The sequence below is a fragment of the Trichechus manatus genome, unplaced genomic scaffold (genome assembly GCF_000243295.1).
Source record: "Trichechus manatus latirostris isolate Lorelei unplaced genomic scaffold, TriManLat1.0 scaffold00131, whole genome shotgun sequence".
In the NCBI taxonomy this organism is placed as follows: Eukaryota; Metazoa; Chordata; class Mammalia; order Sirenia; family Trichechidae; genus Trichechus; species Trichechus manatus.
In genome coordinates, this window is record NW_004444067.1 from 1,259,700 (window position 1) to 1,282,424 (window position 22,725).

At 38.7% G+C, this 22,725-nt stretch overlaps 1 protein-coding gene across 7 annotated transcripts in view; it reads right to left on the minus strand.

Moving 5' to 3' along the window:
* SBNO1 (strawberry notch homolog 1) overlaps positions 1–22,725 on the minus strand; it is a 49,418-nt gene that overhangs the window by 13,749 nt on the left and 12,944 nt on the right. For 6 of the 7 annotated variants that reach the window (XM_023739236.1, XM_023739234.1, XM_023739235.1 and 3 more), the window contains exons 5-25: positions 22,040–22,137; positions 18,789–18,885; positions 16,651–16,811; positions 15,153–15,286; positions 14,862–14,952; positions 13,474–13,635; positions 12,048–12,183; positions 11,863–11,968; positions 11,576–11,729; positions 10,623–10,805; positions 9,938–10,035; positions 8,475–8,626; positions 6,818–7,015; positions 6,258–6,425; positions 5,989–6,161; positions 5,138–5,269; positions 3,435–3,570; positions 2,662–2,774; positions 2,490–2,561; positions 1,857–1,956; positions 272–346 (exon numbers count right to left, since the gene is read on the minus strand). In XM_023739236.1, coding sequence (XP_023595004.1) covers positions 272–346; positions 1,857–1,956; positions 2,490–2,561; positions 2,662–2,774; positions 3,435–3,570; positions 5,138–5,269; positions 5,989–6,161; positions 6,258–6,425; positions 6,818–7,015; positions 8,475–8,626; positions 9,938–10,035; positions 10,623–10,805; positions 11,576–11,729; positions 11,863–11,968; positions 12,048–12,183; positions 13,474–13,635; positions 14,862–14,952; positions 15,153–15,286; positions 16,651–16,811; positions 18,789–18,885; positions 22,040–22,137 — 2,739 coding nt within the window. The remainder of the gene's footprint in view (positions 1–271; positions 347–1,856; positions 1,957–2,489; positions 2,562–2,661; positions 2,775–3,434; positions 3,571–5,137; positions 5,270–5,988; positions 6,162–6,257; positions 6,426–6,817; positions 7,016–8,474; positions 8,627–9,937; positions 10,036–10,622; positions 10,806–11,575; positions 11,730–11,862; positions 11,969–12,047; positions 12,184–13,473; positions 13,636–14,861; positions 14,953–15,152; positions 15,287–16,650; positions 16,812–18,788; positions 18,886–22,039; positions 22,138–22,725) is intronic. The other variant, XM_023739233.1, reaches the window with a different exon arrangement.

Below are 22,725 nucleotides of genomic sequence, written 5' to 3' on the forward strand. Positions count from 1 at the left end.
AGTTATAATAATGTACAAATATTGGTTCATCAACTGTAACAGATGTACCACAGGAATGCAAGATGTTAATAGGAGAAACAGTGTGCAAGGGGAAGGAGTTATATGAGAAATCTCTATGTTTTCTGAATGTTCCCATAAAAAATAAAGTCTATTAAAAAAAAAAAAAAACTGACATCAAGGTTTCCCTTCAAGTTACCAAAAGCATAAAAAACAAAATGAACTCCAATCATACAGCAACAGTCATGGGTATATACAAATCTAATAGTTTTACCTTTATCAAGAGTAAGAATTCCTGAGCGATCTTCTACATTGATCAGGCCAACACCGATCAGTCCCTGTCGAACATCTATAAGAAAATACACTAATAAAAATTTTATAGCTCAGACGACTCAATGAGCTGTTACCTGACTAATGACACTAGATCAAACTCTAGCATAACACACAGTCTATGTATCCTTCAGTTTCTAGTAGCTGAATTAAATGGAATTCACAGTTCCCAAAGGTCTTTAGGCACTCTGAGATCTTCTAGTTCTCAAAGCGCACACTGTGCTTTGATATTTCTTATCTTTCCAACAGCAATCCTTGGTGGTGGAGACTTTTATCTACTCTTTTCACCCACAGAATCTAAGACAATTTTGAGCATGTAGCAGAGTATCAGCTGATTAAAGTGACAACTTTGCTTTTTTAACACTTTAAAGAGGTCTTTTGCAGCAGATTTGCCCAATGCGACACGTTGTTTGAATTCCTGACTGCTGCTTCCATGGACCAGTAGTTGTGGAGCCAAGTAAAATGAAATCCTTGACAACTTCCATATTTTCTCCATTTATCATGATGTTGCCTCAAATATCTTACACCTACTTGGTTTACAAAACATTTTCATAGTTTCTTGAACTCTTGAAATTATCCGAACTACTTTACTTACAGGTATAATCTATGCTACGGATTTCCAATAAGGATCTAAGAATTCTTCTAATATTACCCAGAATTTTTTTTTTTTTTTTTAAAAACAATGGATACTTCTACACACATAAATAAAGAGAATTTTCTAATGAACCACTTGTACTTATCCACCAGTTTTAACAATTGTTAATGTACAGCCAATCTTATTTCATTTACACTTTCCACTAACCCCCTCGGCCACAAATTTACCTCCTTTATGTTAAAAAATTTTTAAAGCTATTTGGCAAAGTGATTTTATTAAATGTAACAAAACCACTTTGCTCTATTAAGGCTAATAATAGATAAGCTACACCAAGAACAAAGTACCTCATTTGAGTGAAATGTGTTTTATAAATAAATCTACTGCTTCATATAAAAAAGGTATTCTATTAACCTTTACTTTCTGAATTTTATACAATTTATGTCCAAAGAAAACTAAAAAAAAAAAAAAAATAGCACATACCCTGAAAACTACTGCTCTGAGATAACCTTTAAACCTTAAACCAAAAAAAATCCCCTGAAGTCTCCTCAAAACCAAATAGTTTAGCTTAACTAGTAAAGAATGTCTGCCTTGAGCACTGTGCTCTTTTACGAGCTATCTGGATGGGATCAAACCAACAACAGCAACTGGAAAGATTAGTTAGGAAGCTTAAGGGGCAGTGTGTTTATGATAATGGAGAGGGAACAACTGACAAAAGGAGGCTGAGGATGGTTGCACAACTTGAAGAATGTAATGAATGTCAGTGTATTGTACATGTAGAAACTGCTGAATTGGTGTATGTTCTCTGCGTATAAACTAACAAAAACAAAAATAAATTATTAAAAACAAAAACAAAAAAACATTGCATGTTAGAACAGGTTTCAGCGCGTACTTGTCAGTAAGCATTTCCCCTTGCTATGATTAATTTAAAAGTTACCTTTAAAGAATTCTCCAGGGTAGTCTGGAGGTGGTGATACCATAGGAGAATCTAGGTTTACAATGGATTTCATGACAATTTCTAAAGCATTTCTTCCATACTGCAATTAAAAAAATAAATAAATTTTTTTAAAACCAGTTTCAGCATTTGGATACTCTTCTGTAACATGACCAACTGAATGCTAAAAAAAGGATTTCTGTCCCAAAGATCCAAAAAAAAGCAGGCCTCAACTGTCTCTGCATAATTTAATATTAGCTAGCTCCATGCCTTTGCGCACAGCAGACACTGAGTGAATACGTAACTTCCTTTACTTCTAGGAACTCACACTTGATTGATTCATTGAGAGGTACTTATTTTATTTCTAATTTACAGTGGGAATAAAAATCTGACTCTACTTCCCAGCTGGCCAGCAACACCTCCTCTGTAACTGACAGGGGCAAGTCCCAGCACTTACAAGAAGCCACGATTTTAAAGCAAAACTATAACGGGAGACGGTTTTAAGTTTTAAACAGTCAGTAACTGCTTTTCCTTTCTGTTCCTTCTTTCTAAGAATAAAGCCAAAACTCAACATGTATCACCACAGACTCCACACGCTACCCCCACGTTTTCGAGATGCCGAAAACTAAAATGTACCTTATTGTCGAAGTTGAACCTGCTCAAATCTCTAGATTCTGTTGCTCTTCTGTCACCATGCGTAAGTGCCCCCTATCAGAACATAAAATTCCCAATCAAGGCCAGGTTGACTCTTCACCAGAAAACTGGTTAACACTGACCATCTGTTAATCTACACAACTCAAAAACTTACCAAACTCTCAAGTCTTTTAGCAACAATAGATGCAAATCTTTGTTCTCCTGCCAATTCAGAAATCAGGAAGACATATTCCGGAGCAGTAACTTGGTTTGATCTATGAGTTCGCCCTGTAACAACATTTGTTTTAAATCACTGATTGTGCTCATTACATAAAGACTGGGCGTTCTGAGGCCCATTCCTAGCCTAGCATTTAACACTAAGCTGGTAGTCAGAAAGCCTTAAAGAGGGGGGAAAAACTCAAGAACTTATGTATCATAACTCCCAAAAGGCACAGAAAGAAAAATATTGATGTGAATGACATCCACGCTCATAACAACACTGCCCAAGAGGGAACAGTGGCAGTGGTCAGAGTGCTGTGAAGGTACCACCACCTGTGGCTAAGCAGTGTCCCTGATGCACAGCTACCCTGTATTCGGCATCAATGGTTGCACTCTGGATCACAGGGACACGAAGCCGGAAGGGAAGGGAGGAGGGATGTGCCTTCAGTGAAACCACGGAGGGGTGAACAAGACACAGAAATGGTAGCTGCTCTGACGTGGATCCGGTGTGCTCCCAAGGAGCCCTGTACATAGGTGGGAAGTCAGGGATCCCCATGCAATCCCACAGCAGGTCTTTCATCTCTTTTAAACTGAGTTCATGATGGTTAAACATTATAACGTATACACAAAACTACAAGAAATGTTTAACATTAAATACACTTTGACATACACACATTTTCCCAATTGATTCCCCATTACCTATTTAAATGAAACCCTGTAGGACCTTACCAAATTGCTGAATTGCTCTATCAGCACTCCAGGGTAATTCCAAGGTCATATGAACTCTTCGTCTTTGATTTTTAGCTCTCCGATCTGCTTGTAATGAAATACCTGAGCTGGCAGCTTCTGAGATGATAGCAATATTCTGTATCAAAGGCAATTTAAAAAAAAAAAAAAAATCACCTCTGTACATGAATAAGAAGGGCAGTACCTTAAATGAACCCCCTTCTTCCTAAATAATAGCACCTCAATTGTATCTGGATACATGGCTGCGCAGATTAAGATTCTATTTCCCAGTCTACCTTGCAGCTAAGTGCGGGCATGTGTGAATCAGCCAGTGGGTGGGGGGTGACATGCGCAATGTCCAGGAAATGTCCTGAAAAGTAGGGGGCATGCCTTTCTCCTCCCCACTAGCTGAAATGTAGAGGTAGGGCAGCCATCTTGCAACATCGAGGTAACCTGGAAATGGGGAGTCTAATATGTTACAGGAACAAGACGGAAGAGACCTGGATGTCTAAAGAGTCATACCATCCCTGGACTACCTACCCAAGCTTGTACACGAGAGAAATAAACTTCTACATTGTTTAAGTCAATGATTTTAGATTTTCTCTCACTTAGCAGTCAAAAGTAATTCCACCTAATACAGTTCCTAATGCATATAGGCGTAAATTCATGAAACAAGAACATAAAATAACACCCTCTATCTACAACCTCCGAAATATTTAACATTAGGTAGCTTTTCAATGTATTTTTATACGCCAACTTTGACATTGGTAATTATCATCTATTCTCAAGTTCTGAAGGCAAAAAAATTCATTGAACTATAAAGCAAAATGTGGGTAAAGATAAGATTTTATTCTTCCTCTTTTAGAGAAAGGAATGAGATGGAAGGCGTACTGTTACCTCTTTGTTAACAATGCCCCCAGTAAACACTAACAGCAAATTCAACAAGATGGAGGAAAAACCGGGTTTGAAAACCTTTACGTTTGACCAAGTTTATGTAACAATTAAGAGTCTACGGGAAAAGCTTCTCGAGGTAACCAACAGTTCTACAGTGGTCAGATATGGAATGTCAGTCTACAAGAACTCCACTGTAGAACACCTAAGGATAAACATGGCATCGCAATCAATGAAACAGCAAAACCAAAGGGTACTAGTGATCTGGGCGCTCTCACACCTCGTTCTGGGCTCAGAATCAGACTGGAGAGCATACTCGTAAATGTCATGCCACCAAGATAACCTGAGACAACAGTACTGTTATACAGTAAAACCTGTGAAAGCTGGAACCTGTGCAATGCAGAAATCCGTCAGAGAAGGAAAACTCAAACATTTTCCACTGAAGAGACTGACATAAACGTGGTCAGACTGCACCCTTGTCAAACGCAGCAAACATGCGAGACCCAAAAGAACAAGGTAGTTCTGTCAAGTTCCAGCTCTCACAGGTTTCACTGTATTCTGACTAAAAGATTATTAAAGCCTCCAAAGCTAGCAAGAGCCAAATATAATTCTGTGCACAATACAAAACGCTATTAAATTCAATTTATAGTCATGGAAATGCATAAAATGTTCAGAGAGTATGTGCAATTACTAAAACAAAGTAGAATAACAACATTCAGCAGACATGACCTTACTAAAAGAAGAAACCTTCTAAAGCTTAATCTAAATGAACGGGTTATTTTCACCGAAAAGCACCCACCCCCCGCAAAACATACCTTATCTCCATCCATAAACCTTTGTTTTTCTGTGATATTTAGTATTTCTACAGGCACATCAAGTTCAGATCTTGACTCGTAAGATATACTTCCATCATCGTTACTTACAACCCGCCCCTTTCGGCCAGTCATCTGCAAAGCCAAACAGTGTCATGTACAGTCAGACTGTCTGATGATGGTGCGTGAAGTCCACTGATAACTTTGTTAAAGACACTTGGTGGGAGACCAATGGGGCTAATGAAGTGTTTGCTGAGTGCCTAGGCTGCGCCAGGCACTGTGGGATACAGACGATTGCCAAGACAGTCCCTGACTGCGAAAAGAGTTCAAATTCCAGTGGACAAAGCAGACAGGCAGACCAACGATCACAACTACTGCACAACAGGTAGCAGTAACAGAGATCAGGGGCTCAGGGTTGACACTCAGATAGGGAGGGGATAAGAGGAGAGAAGGGACAGGAATTCATTGGCTCTAGGAGAACAACCAAGGAGCCCTGGCATTACAGTACTGAAGTGTTTGACTGCTAACTGAAAGGGTGGCAGTTCAAACTCACCAGCCACACCACAGGAGAAAAGACCTGGCCATCTGCCCCCATAAAGATTACAGCCTAGGAAACCCTATGGGGCAGTTCTACTGCATCACATGGAATTGCTATGAGTCAGAATTGACTCGATGGCACTCACAAACAACAGGGGAACTACAGAAAAACAAGGGTCTAGATCTAAGAGAGGGAATTGGATAGAAGAGATTACTACGTGATAATACCTGAGATGCCAATCAACCCTACAGGGCTGAAAAGTGACAACGAAAACATTGTCAAGGACAGACAGAGCCCTGACTCAAGCCTTATTTACCTCAGCAACATTCTCAGGGCCACCAAGTTCATCGATAAGTTCATCCAGGGTGTTAGGAGGGAGGTCTTCTGCTAATTTTTCCAGTTTATCGAGTAGGTCTTTCTTCATCTGCTGGGCCCTTTCCACAGCATCCTGACTTGTTATAAGGCTGTTACTGTTGGTGTTGCTGTTAGCTAGGTGAAGTACATTTGTTAAATCAGTACGAAGTTTAAATATTTGTTTTGTTTAAAAGTACAGTTCACAGACAACGCAAGCTTCCGTATCGATACCTGATGCGCTGTTAGGAGCAGGTGAAATAACTGGTGCGGAGGAAAAACTAGGTCGTTTTGATCCAAGACCTGATGCTAATAAGGCACTTTGAATAGAATCTGGATCTATGCTTTTCTTCTTTTTTTTGTCTTTGTTTTTCTTGTGGTCTTTTCTGATTAACCAGGGATCTGAAAATGACGGTGAAATGTGTGCCAAATAAGCCGTTTGTTAAACAAGTACAGAATCTTCAAAGGAAACAAGCTTTGACTTTTTTGTAACGCTGACTGATGATGTGTGGGTCATCACCAACTACAGTGGTCCAGCACATCGGCAGCTCACGGGGTACCACGTCCACGACTTGGAAGTTAGAAACAACTGCACAAGACTAAGGCCATCATCTCAAATACGTGAGTCAAACCTCCAGAAGACAGACAAGCTTGGAGCTCGCCACCAAGCAAAGATCAGAATCTCCATGATCATTTGTACTGCACTGAAAAACACCTTAGTGCAATATCCCATTTTCAAACCCAGTGAAATATGACTACCCTTTAATTTGGATTTAACAGTCGGATGAACTCACCATCCTCGTCATCCTCACTAGACTCATCCCTAAAGGGGTTGAAATCGTCGTCATCTCCAGAACTCATGTTCTTAGAGCTCTCATAGTCACTCTCTTCATTATCAGAGGCATCAGAGTCACTGCCACTATCATCAGAACTGCTGCCAGTAAGGCCACCTACTTTTCGTGCTTTCTTGGCTTCTCGAGTTATTTCTTCACCTGTCACCATGACCCAAGAAAGAGAGTCAGCCCAAACACAATTTCTAAAGATACAGGACATCACGTTTAGTTCTTGAGTTAATTCAAAATGGGAAGTGCAGAAGAAAAGCATTTACTAAGTATATAGGAACAAACAAAATTCACAAACTAGGGCCGACCTTTTGGACGCACATGAGAAATCAGGTTATGTTCAATTATTCCTAAGAAATTAGATACGTAAGTACAAATGCAAGACTAACTTCAAGTGCATAAGCCTTAAAATAAATCCAAGGGCATAAGAGTTGTAACAGAATCTCTGGCATACTAATAATCCAATAACTGTGTATCAGGCTATGAGGACAGATCTAATAACTATACATTTATACACATAACGATTACAGCCTAGGAAGCTCTATGGGGCAGTTCTACTGCCCTTTAGAGTCGCTGAGTCAGAATCAATCTGACAGCACCCAACAACAACACAGACGTAGAATACTTAGAAAGTCAATTCATAAACCCTCATTTTTAAACACCAAACAAGGTGCTGATTTGAATAATCTTACTTAATATTCAGAAATGATATATGGAATGAACCAATCAAAACCAAGACAAGCATAAAAAAATTCATGTATTAACGAGAAAGTGAGAATATATTTCAAGAGGGAAATGTAACCATTTGACCATTCTAAGATGACATCGATTCTACGACACATTACTTTTTGTACCACTAAAATAAAAAAATACTGCTAATTGAACTATGATAGCCAACCCATTTTAGATATATTAACAATGTGAAAACGTGTACATCTTACTTAGAAAGGATAAGATGAGGCACTGTGTTTAAAACTTCATACACAGCAGTACAGTTAATTTGGCAATCTAATATCAGCGTTTCAAAGAAAGAGAGTCTAAGAAAAGCTAAATAACTTCTGAACATCAGCTCAGTAGGCATCTAAATACGAATCCAGGTTTGCATTTTATAAATTGTCTAACAGACACGGCTGATTAATGTATTCCTAATAAGTTAGTTAAATAATGTACCAACAGAAGCCTCTTTGAAGAACATTGTAACAACATCCCATTCTGCATACATTAAAGGGCAGTTCTGAAAACAGAAGGACGTGGATTTTAGTTCCCACGCATCATTCATTAGCTGTGTGAACCGTGGCAAATTCCTTAACCTCTTTTCTGGGCCACAGTTTCCCCTGTCTATGTAACTGGAAAAAGAAGACCTAATTTCATACGGATCTCTGGTAGGTTAAATGATACCACACATGCCAAGTGCCTAATGCAGTGCCTAGCACCAACCACTCAAGCCCTAATTTAAATGGGTTTACTTGTGCATCCAAAATTACGACAGTAAAAATACTCAAGACCACTTGCAATTCAAGGAGGGCAGTTCATTCCCCAAATACAGTTGTTGAAAAATGCTCAAATTTATAGTGATTTTAATATTAACTATTTAAAGAAAATTACCCACCTTTCCGCTTCTTTATTTTATTTTCTTTACAAGGACTGTCTCTTGGTGAACTGTTGTTACTTGGAGCTGTCAAATCTATTCCTAGCAAACTATAAAGTTTTTTCCTGTCTGGAGCAGGGAAGTGCTTCTCAATGAGTGACTGTAACACTCCTCTGTTGGCAGGAGAGAAACATTGACAGTTAGTGGTCTTGTATGCAGAATAATTTATTGTAACGTCTTAATGAATATATGTCTTAAAAATAAACTAGGGGTGTCATGTTAAATACTCTGATCAATCTTACAAAGTGAATTTTATTTTTTTAGGCCAAGCTTGTCCAGTAAAAATATAATGTAAACCACATGTACACTTTTTACATTTTGTAGCAGTTACGTAAAAAAGTAAAAAGAAACAAGTGAACCTAATTTTAATAATATATTTTATCTACCTCAGTGTCATTTCAACATGTAATCAAAGAGCTGTTTTATGTTGTTTTTTTCGAATGAAGTCTTTGAAACCTGGAATGTATTTTACACTCCCAGCACACCTCAATTTGGACTCGCCATTTCAACTCGTCAACAGACACACGTGACTAGCGGCTATCATACTGGGCGGCGCACTTCTAGGCATGTAAGCACGGAGCAATACAGGTCAGCAGGTGCATGTTTCCCTTTTCAAAGCAGTTTTCAATTATACCCACCTGAAAAGGAGCCATCTGAATGCATGCCCTGAGGCATGACATGGTATGGAGGCAAAGGTTATTTTGCTAACCTTACTACCAGAGTTGGAATTGACAGGTTGGGCAAACATGTGAAGAAGAAAAAAACTGCCTAAAACACTTTTTAAAAACTCTTTTACAGTATCTCAAGACTATTTCCAAGTTTTATATCAGACTTCATGACTGGGGCAAGCAGCCCTGGTGGCACAGTGTAATAGTAAATGCTCGGCTACTGTAACCAAGGGCTGGCAGTTTGAACCCAGCCAGCAGCTCCACAGGACGGGAAGACCTAGCAATCTGCTCCTGTAAAGATTACAGCCTAGAAAACCCTAAGGAGCAGTTCTATTCTGTCACATGAGTTTGCTTTATGAGTTGAAAATCGACTCAACAGCACCCAACTACAACACGACGGGGGCAAACTAGTTTTTGCTCCTCTGGATAATGACAATTTCAAAAGCAGCATTACATCACAAACCTGTGTGATCCACTGAAACTAACACAATACGTCACAGATACCTAAGGTGTACAAGACAACGAAAATCAGGCCCTTCCATTAGTCCAAGTGCCTAACAACTGAGGACTGTGAGATTTCTCTGTTACTGTTTCCAACCAAAGGAAACGCACATGGGAAAGCCTAAGAGTGTAAAAACAAAGATCAGGACCACTTTTACAGGTCATTTAGGCCAAATCGAAAAAGCTGCCTCCAGACAGTGTCAACATTTGAATTAATCTAAGTAAAATCTGAAAAAGAAAACCAAAACACATTACTTGGCAGTTGAAACAAAATCATTCAGCTCTCCCCCGCCCTCTTCCAAGGCTTCTAAAGTCCTAGCTTCTCCTGTAGACTGCAGGCCAATTACCACACACTGGAGAAAATGAGAAAAGATATTAGTTATAAATAAAATGCGCTTAGAGTTTCTTATCGAGACTACTCTATTTAGTGTAAAAAAAACAAAGTAAAATAAAAAAGACCAACAGATTTCAGACAAGAATGACCCAGTTACTGTAAAGCATGTATGTGCTCATTTATTTGCCCTACAAACATTGAGACTTGCTAAACATCAAGAGCTGAGCTAGGAAAAGGGATTACAGCAGTGAACAAGACTGAAGCCTTATGGAGTTGACAGTCCTTTGTGTTTTAAGTAGCTTATGTTCACCAAAATGAAAAAAAGCTTAGTGCAGTATACTCCCATATCCATCAGTGGCTTTATCTATGGATGGTCAAATCACAGTGATGTTTATTTTTTCATACTTTGAGTTATCTAAATTCTCTACAAATAAACAGGCTTTGCTTGCACCATCTTAAAATTCGTATTTTTTAGTCTTATTACATTAGTACCTTTACAGCTATCCTTTAGGATGACCAGACTTTCCAAGTAGAAAACCTCAATACCCACAAAGAATAAACAATGTAACTGAAGAATGACTGTTAACGCACTCTCCAATAACTTACTTTTCCATTCTTGATCTCCTCTCGAGCTAGTTGCACAACCCTTTTAACTTTGGATGCTATGCACAAGTATTTGAAAAATCTCTGGTGCGCAGACCAGAACTGGCCCCACATGGATTTCTTCATTCGCTGTTCGGCGTCAATCAGTTCTGCGGCTTGCTGAAATCGCTCTCTGGCAATCACCCACTGAAGAGGCAAAATCGACACTTTACGTATTTCATCTTTGAGTGGGAGATACTACAAAACGAATAATTCAACCAAAATAATGTAAAGTGCAGTACCCTTTAACATTAATTTAACGAAGCATCTTCAGTAACTTGGTAATCTCTAAACACCTGGTTTTTGGAAGGTGTGCCTAACAGTATTTACTGTGTCAGAATTCTGATGAATTAATTTAACCTTTTTAAGAAATATAGCTCCACTGTGATTTTTAGAACTACACAGCTGAAATAAATGGCTATCATCCCCCCTAGGGTTTACTTCAGTGTTTGTTAAACTTGTGTCCCATATAATGAAAATAAGGGCTGCCTTTTAAAAACAAATTCAACCTGCTGCAGAATTTTTTTGCCCTAAATTTTATTTTGTTGTTGCTGTTGAGAATATAAACAGCAAAACATACATCAATTCAACAGTTTCTACATGTACAATTTAGTGACACTGACTACATTCTTCGAGTTGTACAACCGTTCTCACCCTCCTTTTCTGAGTTGTCCCTCCCTTATTAGTCTAAACTCAAGGCCTATTTTTTATTAACTGCTTTAACAAAATTAAAACTCAGAAAGCTGTATTCAAAATAAGGACACTGGTTCAAAAGCCTATCATCTGGTAAATGATCGGTTGTTTTATGGGCAGAAATATATTCCTGGAGGACTCACAGACATCACGTTGGAGAAAACTGACTAACAGATACGACTAGGTGCATTAAAAACACTAGGAATTAAGAAAAACATTCTCACCAGCTTGACTGCTTTGTTATACATTTTTACATAGCTCTGAGAAAGAAGAACTTCCTCAATTTTGAAGGTCACTCCAGTAAAGCTCAGCTGTCGAGCAATGTACATCCCTCTAAGCTTCATATCCATAGCAACTATCTCCATGGCACCAACACCTCTGAATAAAATTAAAACACACAGTAACTATCATTAAATATAGTGGGACTTTAACATACAGTGAAGGGGATTTAGCAACAGCATCTTTTAGATTGCTGCTGAGAATAAACAGTGTGAACTGAGAACTGCATTACCTCCGCTCGACCGCTTGGATAAAATCACTGAACTCTCTAAACGGAGTTCCCTCACCCCATATTCCAAGACGGTTCATATAGGCCATGTTGCGTGGCTCAGAAGCACCTGAAAAACCCCAAAATGAAACCTGTTATGGCTGAAAAAATAACCTTCAAATGTCTGTATTAAATAAATAAATACTCACCGGTGGCACTAGCGTAAACAACTCTGGCTTTTGGCAACTTGTTCTGAAGCTCTAGAACTGCTAAGCCTGTCTTAGTTGGCTTTGAAGAACCAACAGGACATAAGTTTTTTGCTTTATGACATTCATCAAACACTATCTGTAAGGAATGAATTAAGGAACGTGTCACATTTGTAACAAGTGTCTCCAATCTTACTAGAAGAGGCCTTGAAAACATCCAAGGTTTGTGGAGAGGTGGCCTTGAGGGAACATCCAAGATTTGGGGGAGGGGTGCAGCTGATAATAAATCCCTGAGCATCAGCTTGTTAAAATAACATCCACATCACCATCACCCAACTTTGTCAAACCATAACATTCTGCCATATTTGGTTCAGGTTCTTTCTTTTCTTTAAGCTTACAATCCTCTGAGTGCCTCTCCTTGACCTCCTCCCCCTCCCCTTTTTTTCTTGCCTCAGAGTAGCCACTGAATTTGATACGTATCTTAGCCAGATATTTAAATATTAAATATTTAAATTATTAATTTAATATTTTAATTAATATTTAGTTGGAACAGAGGAAAGGGCCCGATCCACTGCCCCATGAACTGTCCACCAAAGAAGGTAATTTTGGCAAATCCTGTAGAAGTGGCATAAAAATATCAGTGTTATAGATGACCAAAAAAAAAAAATATTGGTGTTCCTTGCCCAGGATAATAAACTATGCTGTGAGTTTATTTCTGAGCAGTAAGTCTGGGAGCTGCTCAGTCAGCAGTTTTCTTTCTCTCAGTCTTCTTAAGTATTTTACTATGAAAATTGTGCAGGGTGAATCCTCAAGATAGGAATATAGTATTCAGCATTTTCCATACCTATTAACATTTTCTTAAACCACGAACTTAAATACTGACCTCCTATGAGGTTGTTGGAGCCCTGGTGTTGCAGTGGTTAACAGTTCGGCTGCTAACCAAAAGATCTGCAGTTTGAATCCACCAGCTGCTCCTTGGAAACCCTATGGGACAGTTCTACCCTGCCCTATAGGGTCACTATGAGTTGGAATCGATTCAATGGCAACAGGTTTTCAGAATAGGGATAGGGTCACTAAGGAGCCCTGGTAGCACAGTGGTTAAGTGCTCGGCTGTGAACTGAAAGGTCAAGAGCTGGAACCCACCAGTTGCTCTGCGGGAGAAAGATGTGGCAGTCTGCTTTGGTAAAGATTACAGCCTTGGAAACCCTATGGGGCAATCTGTTACGAGTTGAATCGACTCGATGGCAACATGTTCGGTTTTTGAATGAAAACTACAATATACAATCAACCTTCCCACCCCCTTGGAATCTCTGTATCATTAAAACTCTCATCCCAGGAATCTGTTTAATTTCAGGATTTCTGCTTTCCAAGTGTTTATCCTTACATAACTTATCATTAAGAAATACAAAAACATTGTTGCAAAGGATACCACTCCATCAAAGTCATCACCACACCAATGTAGAAGTTGTTTTAATCTAGTTTTGTATTTACCGCCAGACTGACTTTCTCCAATAAGGGAAGAATAGGTAGCAAAAATAACACCTTTTTTCACACTTCCATTATGTTTGGAGGAAATTTTTCCGTATTTAAACTGAAAAAGAAAAACAGAAGAATTCAATGCACACGGCTTTCCTTTCGTTCTGAAACATCTCTACCACAGCAGGAGAACCTCTATAGCAAGAATTCTCTACCTGGCCCATCCATGATGGGCTCAGAGAACTCCTGAAATCATATGGAACATTTCTTACATATAGATGTAGATGCAAGCACATGGTACAAGGGTCCAATTTTCATCAACATCTCCAGAGTCTATAACCCAAAAATGATTAAAAACCAGAAAGAAACTCGGCTATAAAAAAATAAAGAGACAATATTCTATCTACAAACATTTACTGGGCACCTCACTATGCAGAGTTCTGTAATTTAACTCTGAGAGATACAGAAGGCTTACGATTTATAAATGATGCGCCCTTCTTCAATTACACCAGTTCAGAAATCAAAACATTTTTAGATGCCAGTTACATGTTGTTAATTTTGAACTGTTTGTAATCATTTAAAACACGTACTGTAACTACCAATCCACTTAGTAGTACCTCCTCAAAAAGCCACAGAAGAGTCTGGCAAACTGAACCAACCGAGGTTCCACGTGGGAAGCAGATTTACACTTACTGTGAAGAGGCCCGTGGGGAGGTGCCTGCAGGGATTATTCTACCCTTACCACCCCAGGAATGGGTGCCTAATGGGTCAATAAACACTTGCCAAGTGAACATTAAGATTCTAATCACATTAAACTGGGCTTTAGACACTGAGATGCATTTACTTCCACTTTACAGATCATTTTAACACCCAAGCACTGGTCCAAGTCCACGGTACACAGAAATACCTAAACCGGTCTCCAAATCACAACCCAATTCTCTATATGCTGCACAGGACTCCAGGTGACCTTCACCGAGAGGCACATGACCTGTCCACACAGCTTTATTACACACACCTTTTCACCCACAAGGCTCAATTTAACAAAGAGTTTTACCCACAGGAAATTACTTCACAGGCAAAAACAAAGCTGAAGATGGAGAGGATAAACTCCATAACCATAGGGACCATGCTGATTTTGTGTGTCCTTACATAAGCACTGCCTGGTACTGTAGTTGGCCATGGTAAATCCGCACACCAACAATAACTTACTCTGCTTTCTGTGGAAAAACTCATTTAATGTTCACTCATAACAACCCTACGAGGTAGAAACTACTACTACTTCTGTCTCACAGATGAGGTCAATATTTACTGAATGACCAATTGAAGAGCAAGTTTCCATACCTTATTTAACGAATGGACCAAAATGTTTTTTGCTCCAATATCCCTCAAATCTCTTTCAGCATCATACTTCAAATCATTTGAAACACTGAACCTGCCGCAAAAAAATAATAATAGTAAATAATAGCAACACCAACAATTAAATGTGAATTCCATCATTCTAGCAGAATTTGGAAATAAATAAAGCCAAACTCGACACTTCAAAAAAACTCACCAACTCATTAAAACCCATCCCCACATGCGGAAGTGACCATTTACAAATGAAAGCTTCCACAGCCAGTCTCTAACACTTACCACAGCGCTCTTTTTCTACTCAACAAGTAATTCTCATAAATGATTCCTGCAATCGTCCTCCCTTTTCCTACACCAGCACCATCACCTATTAAGAAGCCAGCACGATCTCCATTAGGTAGGAATGTTTCATGTTGCTGAAAAAGAAAAACTGGTATTTAGTCTTTCAGATAGTTTGGTGATCAGCCTTTCATACAGTTTTAGGAATACTTTAACATTATTTATCTTTACATTTATGGGCATATAGTTTGGCTGTTAGTGTAGATATGTTCTGTATCTTTTCTACATATTCTTTCTTGCTCACCTCACCTCAACACACCCCAGGTAACTGAAGTAGCAAACTGATGAGACCTCTTCCATACCCTTTTTGGCACTTGCATAATCAAATAAGTTTTTTTTTTTTTTTTAAATTGTGGTAAAATACACAAGTGATTTGCCATTTCAAGCACTTCTTCCCTGCCACCCCCAACTCAAAGGGAACTGGTTAGGCCTTACCTCCAAGCATTCTTTTTATTTATTTTAAAAAGTATTTTACCGTGTTTTTGGTGAAAGTTAACACAGGAAATTAGGTTCTCATTTAACAGTTTCCATCCGTATTTCTCAGGGACACTAGTTACATTCTTCACAATACATCAGCGCTGTCATTATTTCTGTTTCGGTTGTTTTGTTCCCATTAAACTAACTTCTTTGTTCCCCCTAGCCTTCTCATCTTTGGCCTAGGGTAAATGTTAAGCATTTGGTTTCATCTAGACAATTATTTTGACCACAGTACTCACGAGAAGTATTATTTATTTTATGGGCTAATCTGTCATTTGGCTGAAAGGTGACTTCTGGGAATGGTTCAAGTTCCAAGTTTAGAGAGCATCTTAGAGCTACAGTCTCAGGGGTTCATCTAGTCTCTATCGGTCCACTACGTCTGGACTTTCTTTTTTTCCCCAGGAATTTGAGTTTTATTCTACATTTTTCTCCCATTCTATCCAGGACTATCTGTTGAGTCCTTGGGCAGAACAACAACCACTCTTAAGTGTACATTTCAGTTTTCACCAGGCCAAATACAAACTTTCACATCACATAAATATGGGGGGTGGTTGGCTGGTCAGTCATTAATTGTTTTACAAAAGTAAGAGTATCATAGAAATCCTTTCAAGACACCTGGCATAACTCTAACTCACATTATTTTAAAAGACTGCACGACATTACAGGAATAGCACAATATATTGGACCAACTCCCCAATGGCGTGAGCATTCAAATCGTTTTTAGCTTTTAGTCAAAGAATGTATTTTTAACTTTAATAGATATTCCCAGTGAATTCCAAAAAGGTTATGACATTTATGATTTTACTAGAAACGCATTCCTCAAAACTATGCTATTCTCTTTATTTTCTAATATATAAAACTTACATTTCACAAGTTTCTCATGCAAAGAAAACTCACCTATGGATTAAAACGATTATATTGTATGGACTCAGACTGTATGTAGGTATAAAATATTTTTGCTTACCTGGGCTGCATAAGTAATTGCTTCAAGTTGTAATGCTGATAACCAGCCATTATCAATGGTTTCTTCAGAAATGGATGTTTTGTACCATACATCAGGAGGAGTAACACTGGATAAAGAGCTAGTTTCCACTACAGCATCTGGGTGACGTAGGCCAATTTTTACTAAATGAAAATAGAAAGTATTTAGTGTTAATTATTCTAAATAATAACCTTTGCCAGTTTTCTTATAAAATACTACAATATTTTTCCTATGACAGAAAAAATATAGTAAGCAAATACTATATACTCTGGGCTGCTATAAAAAATCACTGATGATAAAGTATTGCTTAAATTTGACTCAGATGATCTAATTATAACCTATATACGGTTTAAATAGACTTGCTGATTTAAAAAGATCTGCAAAAAGAACTTAGTTCATATCACCAGTTTCTCCAATAGATCATAATCCTAGACAAAGGACTTACCTGAATGAATCATGCAGTGAAACAAAAGTATGCAATATAAATAATTTTACCTTGAAAGGTATTTGAAAGAAAACCTTGGCTATAAAATTAAACAGCAACTAACTCCCTGTATTTTATAATGTGAATAGTTGAAAATGGATCAGCAAATTTTTCTATAAAGAGTCAGACAGTAAATATTTTCTCTTCTGCGGGCCATCCAGTCTCTCTCATAACCACTGCTGTAGTGCAAATGCAGCCACAGACACTAAACAAATGGGCGTGGCTGTGTGCCAATAAAACTTTATTTACAAAATGAGCACTGGGCTGGATTTACCTTGCTGACCTTTGGTTTAAAGGGCCAAGGATAAACTCAATCATTTTGTGAACATGATCACTGCGGGGGAAGGAGCATAAAATTTCAAATACCACAACCTGAAGTTCATTCTAAATGACAAGGAAAGTATGGGTTCTTGAGGTCCATACATAGTTGGCAAACAGAAATTTTAGTATAATTTAAATGCTACTTTCTATTGGTGTCTTCTTATAGAAACCTAACGTATATAAAAGACAAACTCTAGATGTAGATTTATTTAATCTTAATGCTCCCATATAAAGAAAAAGTGAAAATTTTTATACTAAAACTAAAAACTATTGATTTTCAACTCTATATGGTGGCCACTAAAAATAACAAATCATACTGCTTATGTGAAAGGCAGAAATAATGCAAAATACTGAACTGAAAAAGAACAAGTTATTTTAAGATTCCAATGTTTTACTAATCTTAGATAAGCTGTATAAAGTACACAAAGTTAAGATACATATTCATCAGAGACAAGGACTAGAAGGCTGAAGGGGACAGGAAAGCTGGTGATAGGGAACTCAAGGTTGAGAAGGGACAGTGTTGACATGAGGCAATATGTGTACTAGGTGTTTAATGAGAAAGTATTTGCTCTGCAAACCTTCATCTAAGGTACAAAAAAAAAAAATATATTTATGTGAGATCAAATTGACAACAGTAACTCAAAAGATTTGATAGGAAGCCTAGGGGACAGTGAGTCGAAGATAATGGTGATGGAATAATTTGGAAAAGGACAGTGAGAATAGCAGCACAACTGAAAGAATGTAATCAATGTCACTGAATTGTACATATAGAAACTTTCAAAATGGTGTAACTTTGGCTATGAATATCTTCACCAAAAAAAACTCCGCAAGCTTGAGAAGGGAGAGTGTTGACATGTCGTGGGGCTGTTAACCAATGTCATAAAACAATGTGTATTGACTGTTCAATGAAAAACTATTTGTTCTGTAAACCTTCATCTAAAGTACAATAAAAAAAATTTTAAAATAGATACATACTCATTTACATTTCTACAACTTGCTACGATTTTATAATCATTTCTCATGTGAGCAAAATTAACTCGAAACCGAACAATCTAAGCTGTTTTAGTCTCAGTTTTAAAAGACTTCAACTTACAACAAAGTTCTAAACTTGCACAGGAAAAAAGAAAACACAGTAAAACTTCCACATAAATACTTCAAAACCTATTAGTTTAAAAATATACAGAATTCATACTTGTTAAATCCTGAGGTACCCAACACTGACAGGTCCTAATACATAATAGTCTGTAGGGCAGAGTTATTTACGTTCAAGAGGAACTCAAGTCTTTCACTATTTTGATAAATTCCAAAGACATACATTTTATTGGCATATACTCTGCATAGGTTTCTGCATGACCCATTTCTTCTTCGTCTTCTTCCTCTGGTTCATCTTCCTCTTTCCCAACAGGGACCTTCTACAAAACAGAAAGAGCATGATCAATCCAAAATCCAGAGACCACAGGTCCAATCAAAACCCAGGAAAACTTACGTAGGAACACCCACTATCTTGAGTCTAGGAAGCATGCTATACTACCTCAATATCCCCTAAGATCTAGGTCACATGTGTGGCCCTCCTCTGTCCATGGCGAGCACAGGGGATCCATGAGTCACTCTCATCTCTGATGCACAAACAGGTCACCACAGGGCCCCACCTTCCTTCCAGCCACCACCATCTCCAACTACTTTCCCCTTCGATACTGCCTACCGCCCTCCCTGATACCCAGAACTCTCTCGACCTCAGTCCCCAGGACTACAGAAATCAAGAGGTGTGAGGAGAAAAGGTAGGTTAGCCTCCTCAGCACACCCTATAATACAGGTTCATTGGCAGAATGCCATTTAAGTCTCCCATCTCTTCCCTCCTCTCAGTTCGCCTCCCCATCTGTCTTCTTTCCCTTAAATCCTAAAACCCACACCCCAGGAGACTGGAGTTTAAGGGTTCTTCTGAGGGACAGAGGATGTACTTCAGACTTCCGTGTTTTCACAGACACAACTCCAACAATCATATATAAGATAATCATGTAATTTATTCTCCCAACCTCTGCGCATTTCAGAGTAAAATTCAGAATTATTAATAATTTCACCAAAAAAACAGGAGGAAACCCAGACTGTCCGAGGCAAACCGGGTGAAAGATCATTATATCCGTATGCAGCCTTGTGTTCCTCTATGGACTCTTGAAAGGGTCACACTTTATAGTAGGGTGAAATAACATTTAAAAAGTGAGAGAAGATCTTGAATGGGCCTGTTTTCACCACCAGCAGACCCATTAGAAAAGCTCTTGATTACCATGGTCTTGTTCATGAAGAGTCTACGGAAGCAGCGATGAAACTCAGTACACCAAGGAAGGAAGGAGAAAGCCTACAGAAGATGGTGTTGGACAGTGAGTGCAGGCTCACCTTTCCTTTTACTGACCTCAGAGTTGAGAACAGAATAGGACGCACAGAGATGCTCAGTAAACGTGGAAAAGAAAAGGGACGTGGAGGGATAAACCTCCAATCCACATCAACCCACAATGTCCTCAGGGAAAAAACTCAGTATGTTCTCCAAATGAAGCCAAAATGAGACCCCAACTTCAGAAACTGGTGACAAAATAGGACTGGCGGAAGAAACAGATCTGAATCCCCATTTGGCCACTGCTTAGCTGTGTGCAGCCTTGGGTAGAGGACCTGAATTATCAGTCCACCACTCCCACCTTCCCTCCTTTCCCTCACTTATAAATAGGAACGCTCTACTAAAATAACTACGCTCCTTCTTTCTCCCTCTACCCTTTCTTCCCCTTCCCACACTAAAGAAAAGTCAGCAGCGGTACAACTGGAGGCTAAATTGGTAATAGTGAAGCGTCCCACAATCTAGAAACCACACAGGTAATATTTCTAAATCAGAAAAGTCAGCTGATGTAAAACGGCCAATGACACCAATCCTTAAGGTCCAGGAGATGCTGGGGGTGAGGGGCTGTGGTAAATGGGATCGCAGGCCAGAACTTCAAGTTAAACAGTCACTACTCAATTCTAGGCAAGTTTTATCAGGTGGGGAATGTGCGCCCAGGGTTTTCGGGTACTCCTGTTTAAGAGAACATGGAAATCAGGATTTTTACACATTAGCAACAAATACAAAACTTTTCAAAGTACTATGTAGGTCAAACAAAACACATCCATCACCTGGTTTTGGCTCACAGGCTGCCAGCTGGCAACTTCTGGCAGTTGTTTCTTAACTGCTAGGACAATACAGAACTTCAGGCATACTACAGGTAACTGTTTCATGGGCTGAACTGGGAAGGTGAACACTATATATAACACTGCTTGAAAAAAAATGCATTCTCAAGTTTCCAAAAACACAACTACCAAATACACTCTCAGTACATAAGCATGAAGTCACTGGGCAATGGCAGTACTGATCCCCACTTCAGACCTCAGGTATAGGATGCCTTGCTGCTCACCAACTCCAGTCTCCAGCTCCAAGTCCTAGCAGGCCTTTGGTATGGTTTTGCACACTCATCTCTTATTTCCTGCTTTTCTTTCCCCTCATCCTTTTCCAATCCCCTTTGCAAGCACCCAAGGTTAGCCCCTTTCCACTTCCCTTCTGGATTACTTAACTAACCCCCAGCCTGTCTGTTTTGCCACCCCACTCATCCTGAATCTCTAACAGGTCACTCCACTCCCAGGAATCCTCATGGACGCCACACCAAGTCCAACGTCCTTCATGCTCAATTCTGAACACCTCCAGAGTCAGACTCTACCATTCCAACCTTTCCCCTCAAGCCAAGTATCCTGGCTATTGTCACGTAAGCACGGAGTCACCTCCTCTTCCGTGCCTATTAATGCTTCAGCTCCCTCCCCAAAATGCCCACTTCAAAGTCCCTCCATATTCAAAATCCTAGCTCCATTACACCTCCCTAAAATAAAGTCTTCCCAGGCTATGCAGGTCCACAGAGACCTCATTACCAAACTCGTAATCCTTTTGATGAGCAGCACACTGTACTTCTGATGTACCTCATGTAACTTAATCCATGATGTTGTTAAATGTCATGTTCACTGAAAGGAAGACCATGCAGTATATACTACTTGTAGAAACTCAGGACACAAAGTATCACACACAGAGTAAGTCATTAAATAAATATACTGAAGCAATCAAACGAACACACCATTTCCAAAACATAAGGAAAAAAATCTAGTTCATCATGTAATTTATTCATAACTAGACCATGAAATTTTAAGATCCACCCTAAAATAAAGAGTTATGAAATGTTTTTGGTTAACCCTACATTACTTTGTTTTTTTTTCTTTTCCCTTAATCACTGAGACTTGCAACAAAAAGATGTCAGTATTGCGTATGATAATCAGGTCTTATCGAACATGCAAGCCAGATTCGACTCGATGGCAATAGGCTTGGTTTTTTGGTTCTATCATCTGCTTAGTATGCATTAGTTTGTTTCAGTGAAGTTTCCTGCTTACCCATTAGTTTATGCAGCTAAGCAGCTTGTCCACGCAAAAACAATTTTCTAAGGGTTGTATTTTTTGACAGCGTACTTTCACACTGCACAAAAATTTAGACCCAGCTTTTCTGAAACTCACCACAGTTGAGGAAAAATTCATTTTCATATCGTTTATCCATATTCTTGCTACTTCTTTATTAGCAGAATCTTTCTTTACTGTACCATTGCTTACATCAGCTGTGGGGGTAAAATCAATTTGCATTTTAGAACAAAATCTTTCTTTTCTTCCAGCTGTTTTTTAAATTCAGAGATTACTCACCGCGCAAACCAAAGAACACCAATCCTCCTATCACCACCTTATGTTAAGCTTAAGGATGAAAACACTGAAGTAACTCAGACAGAAATTTGTGCATGGGACATTTTAAAACCATTTATCAAGAGACACCTTAACCAGAACTATTCGATAGTTTACTTTAATGAGAATACCAAAAGCAAAAGAACAGCATTACTTCGAGACACTTTACTGGGTTTAGTTAATAAAACAAAACCTAGTGTTATCATCAAGATAGATTCAATCTTATCTGATTTGGTGGTACTTACTAACTTATAGGGCAAAAAAGTTTTCATTTTTGGAATTAAAAAATAATCATTTGGGAACTCCTTATTTTCCTCCTTCCCTCAGAAGAAAGATCCAAAAAATGAACCCAGTTGTCTTCTACACCAGTGGTTTTCAAACTTTTTAAAAATACAGCAATGGAATTCTGGAATCCAAATTTCAAAGCAGAACTGCTTAAGTGAATCAGAGGAGGGGGAAAGCCACTCACA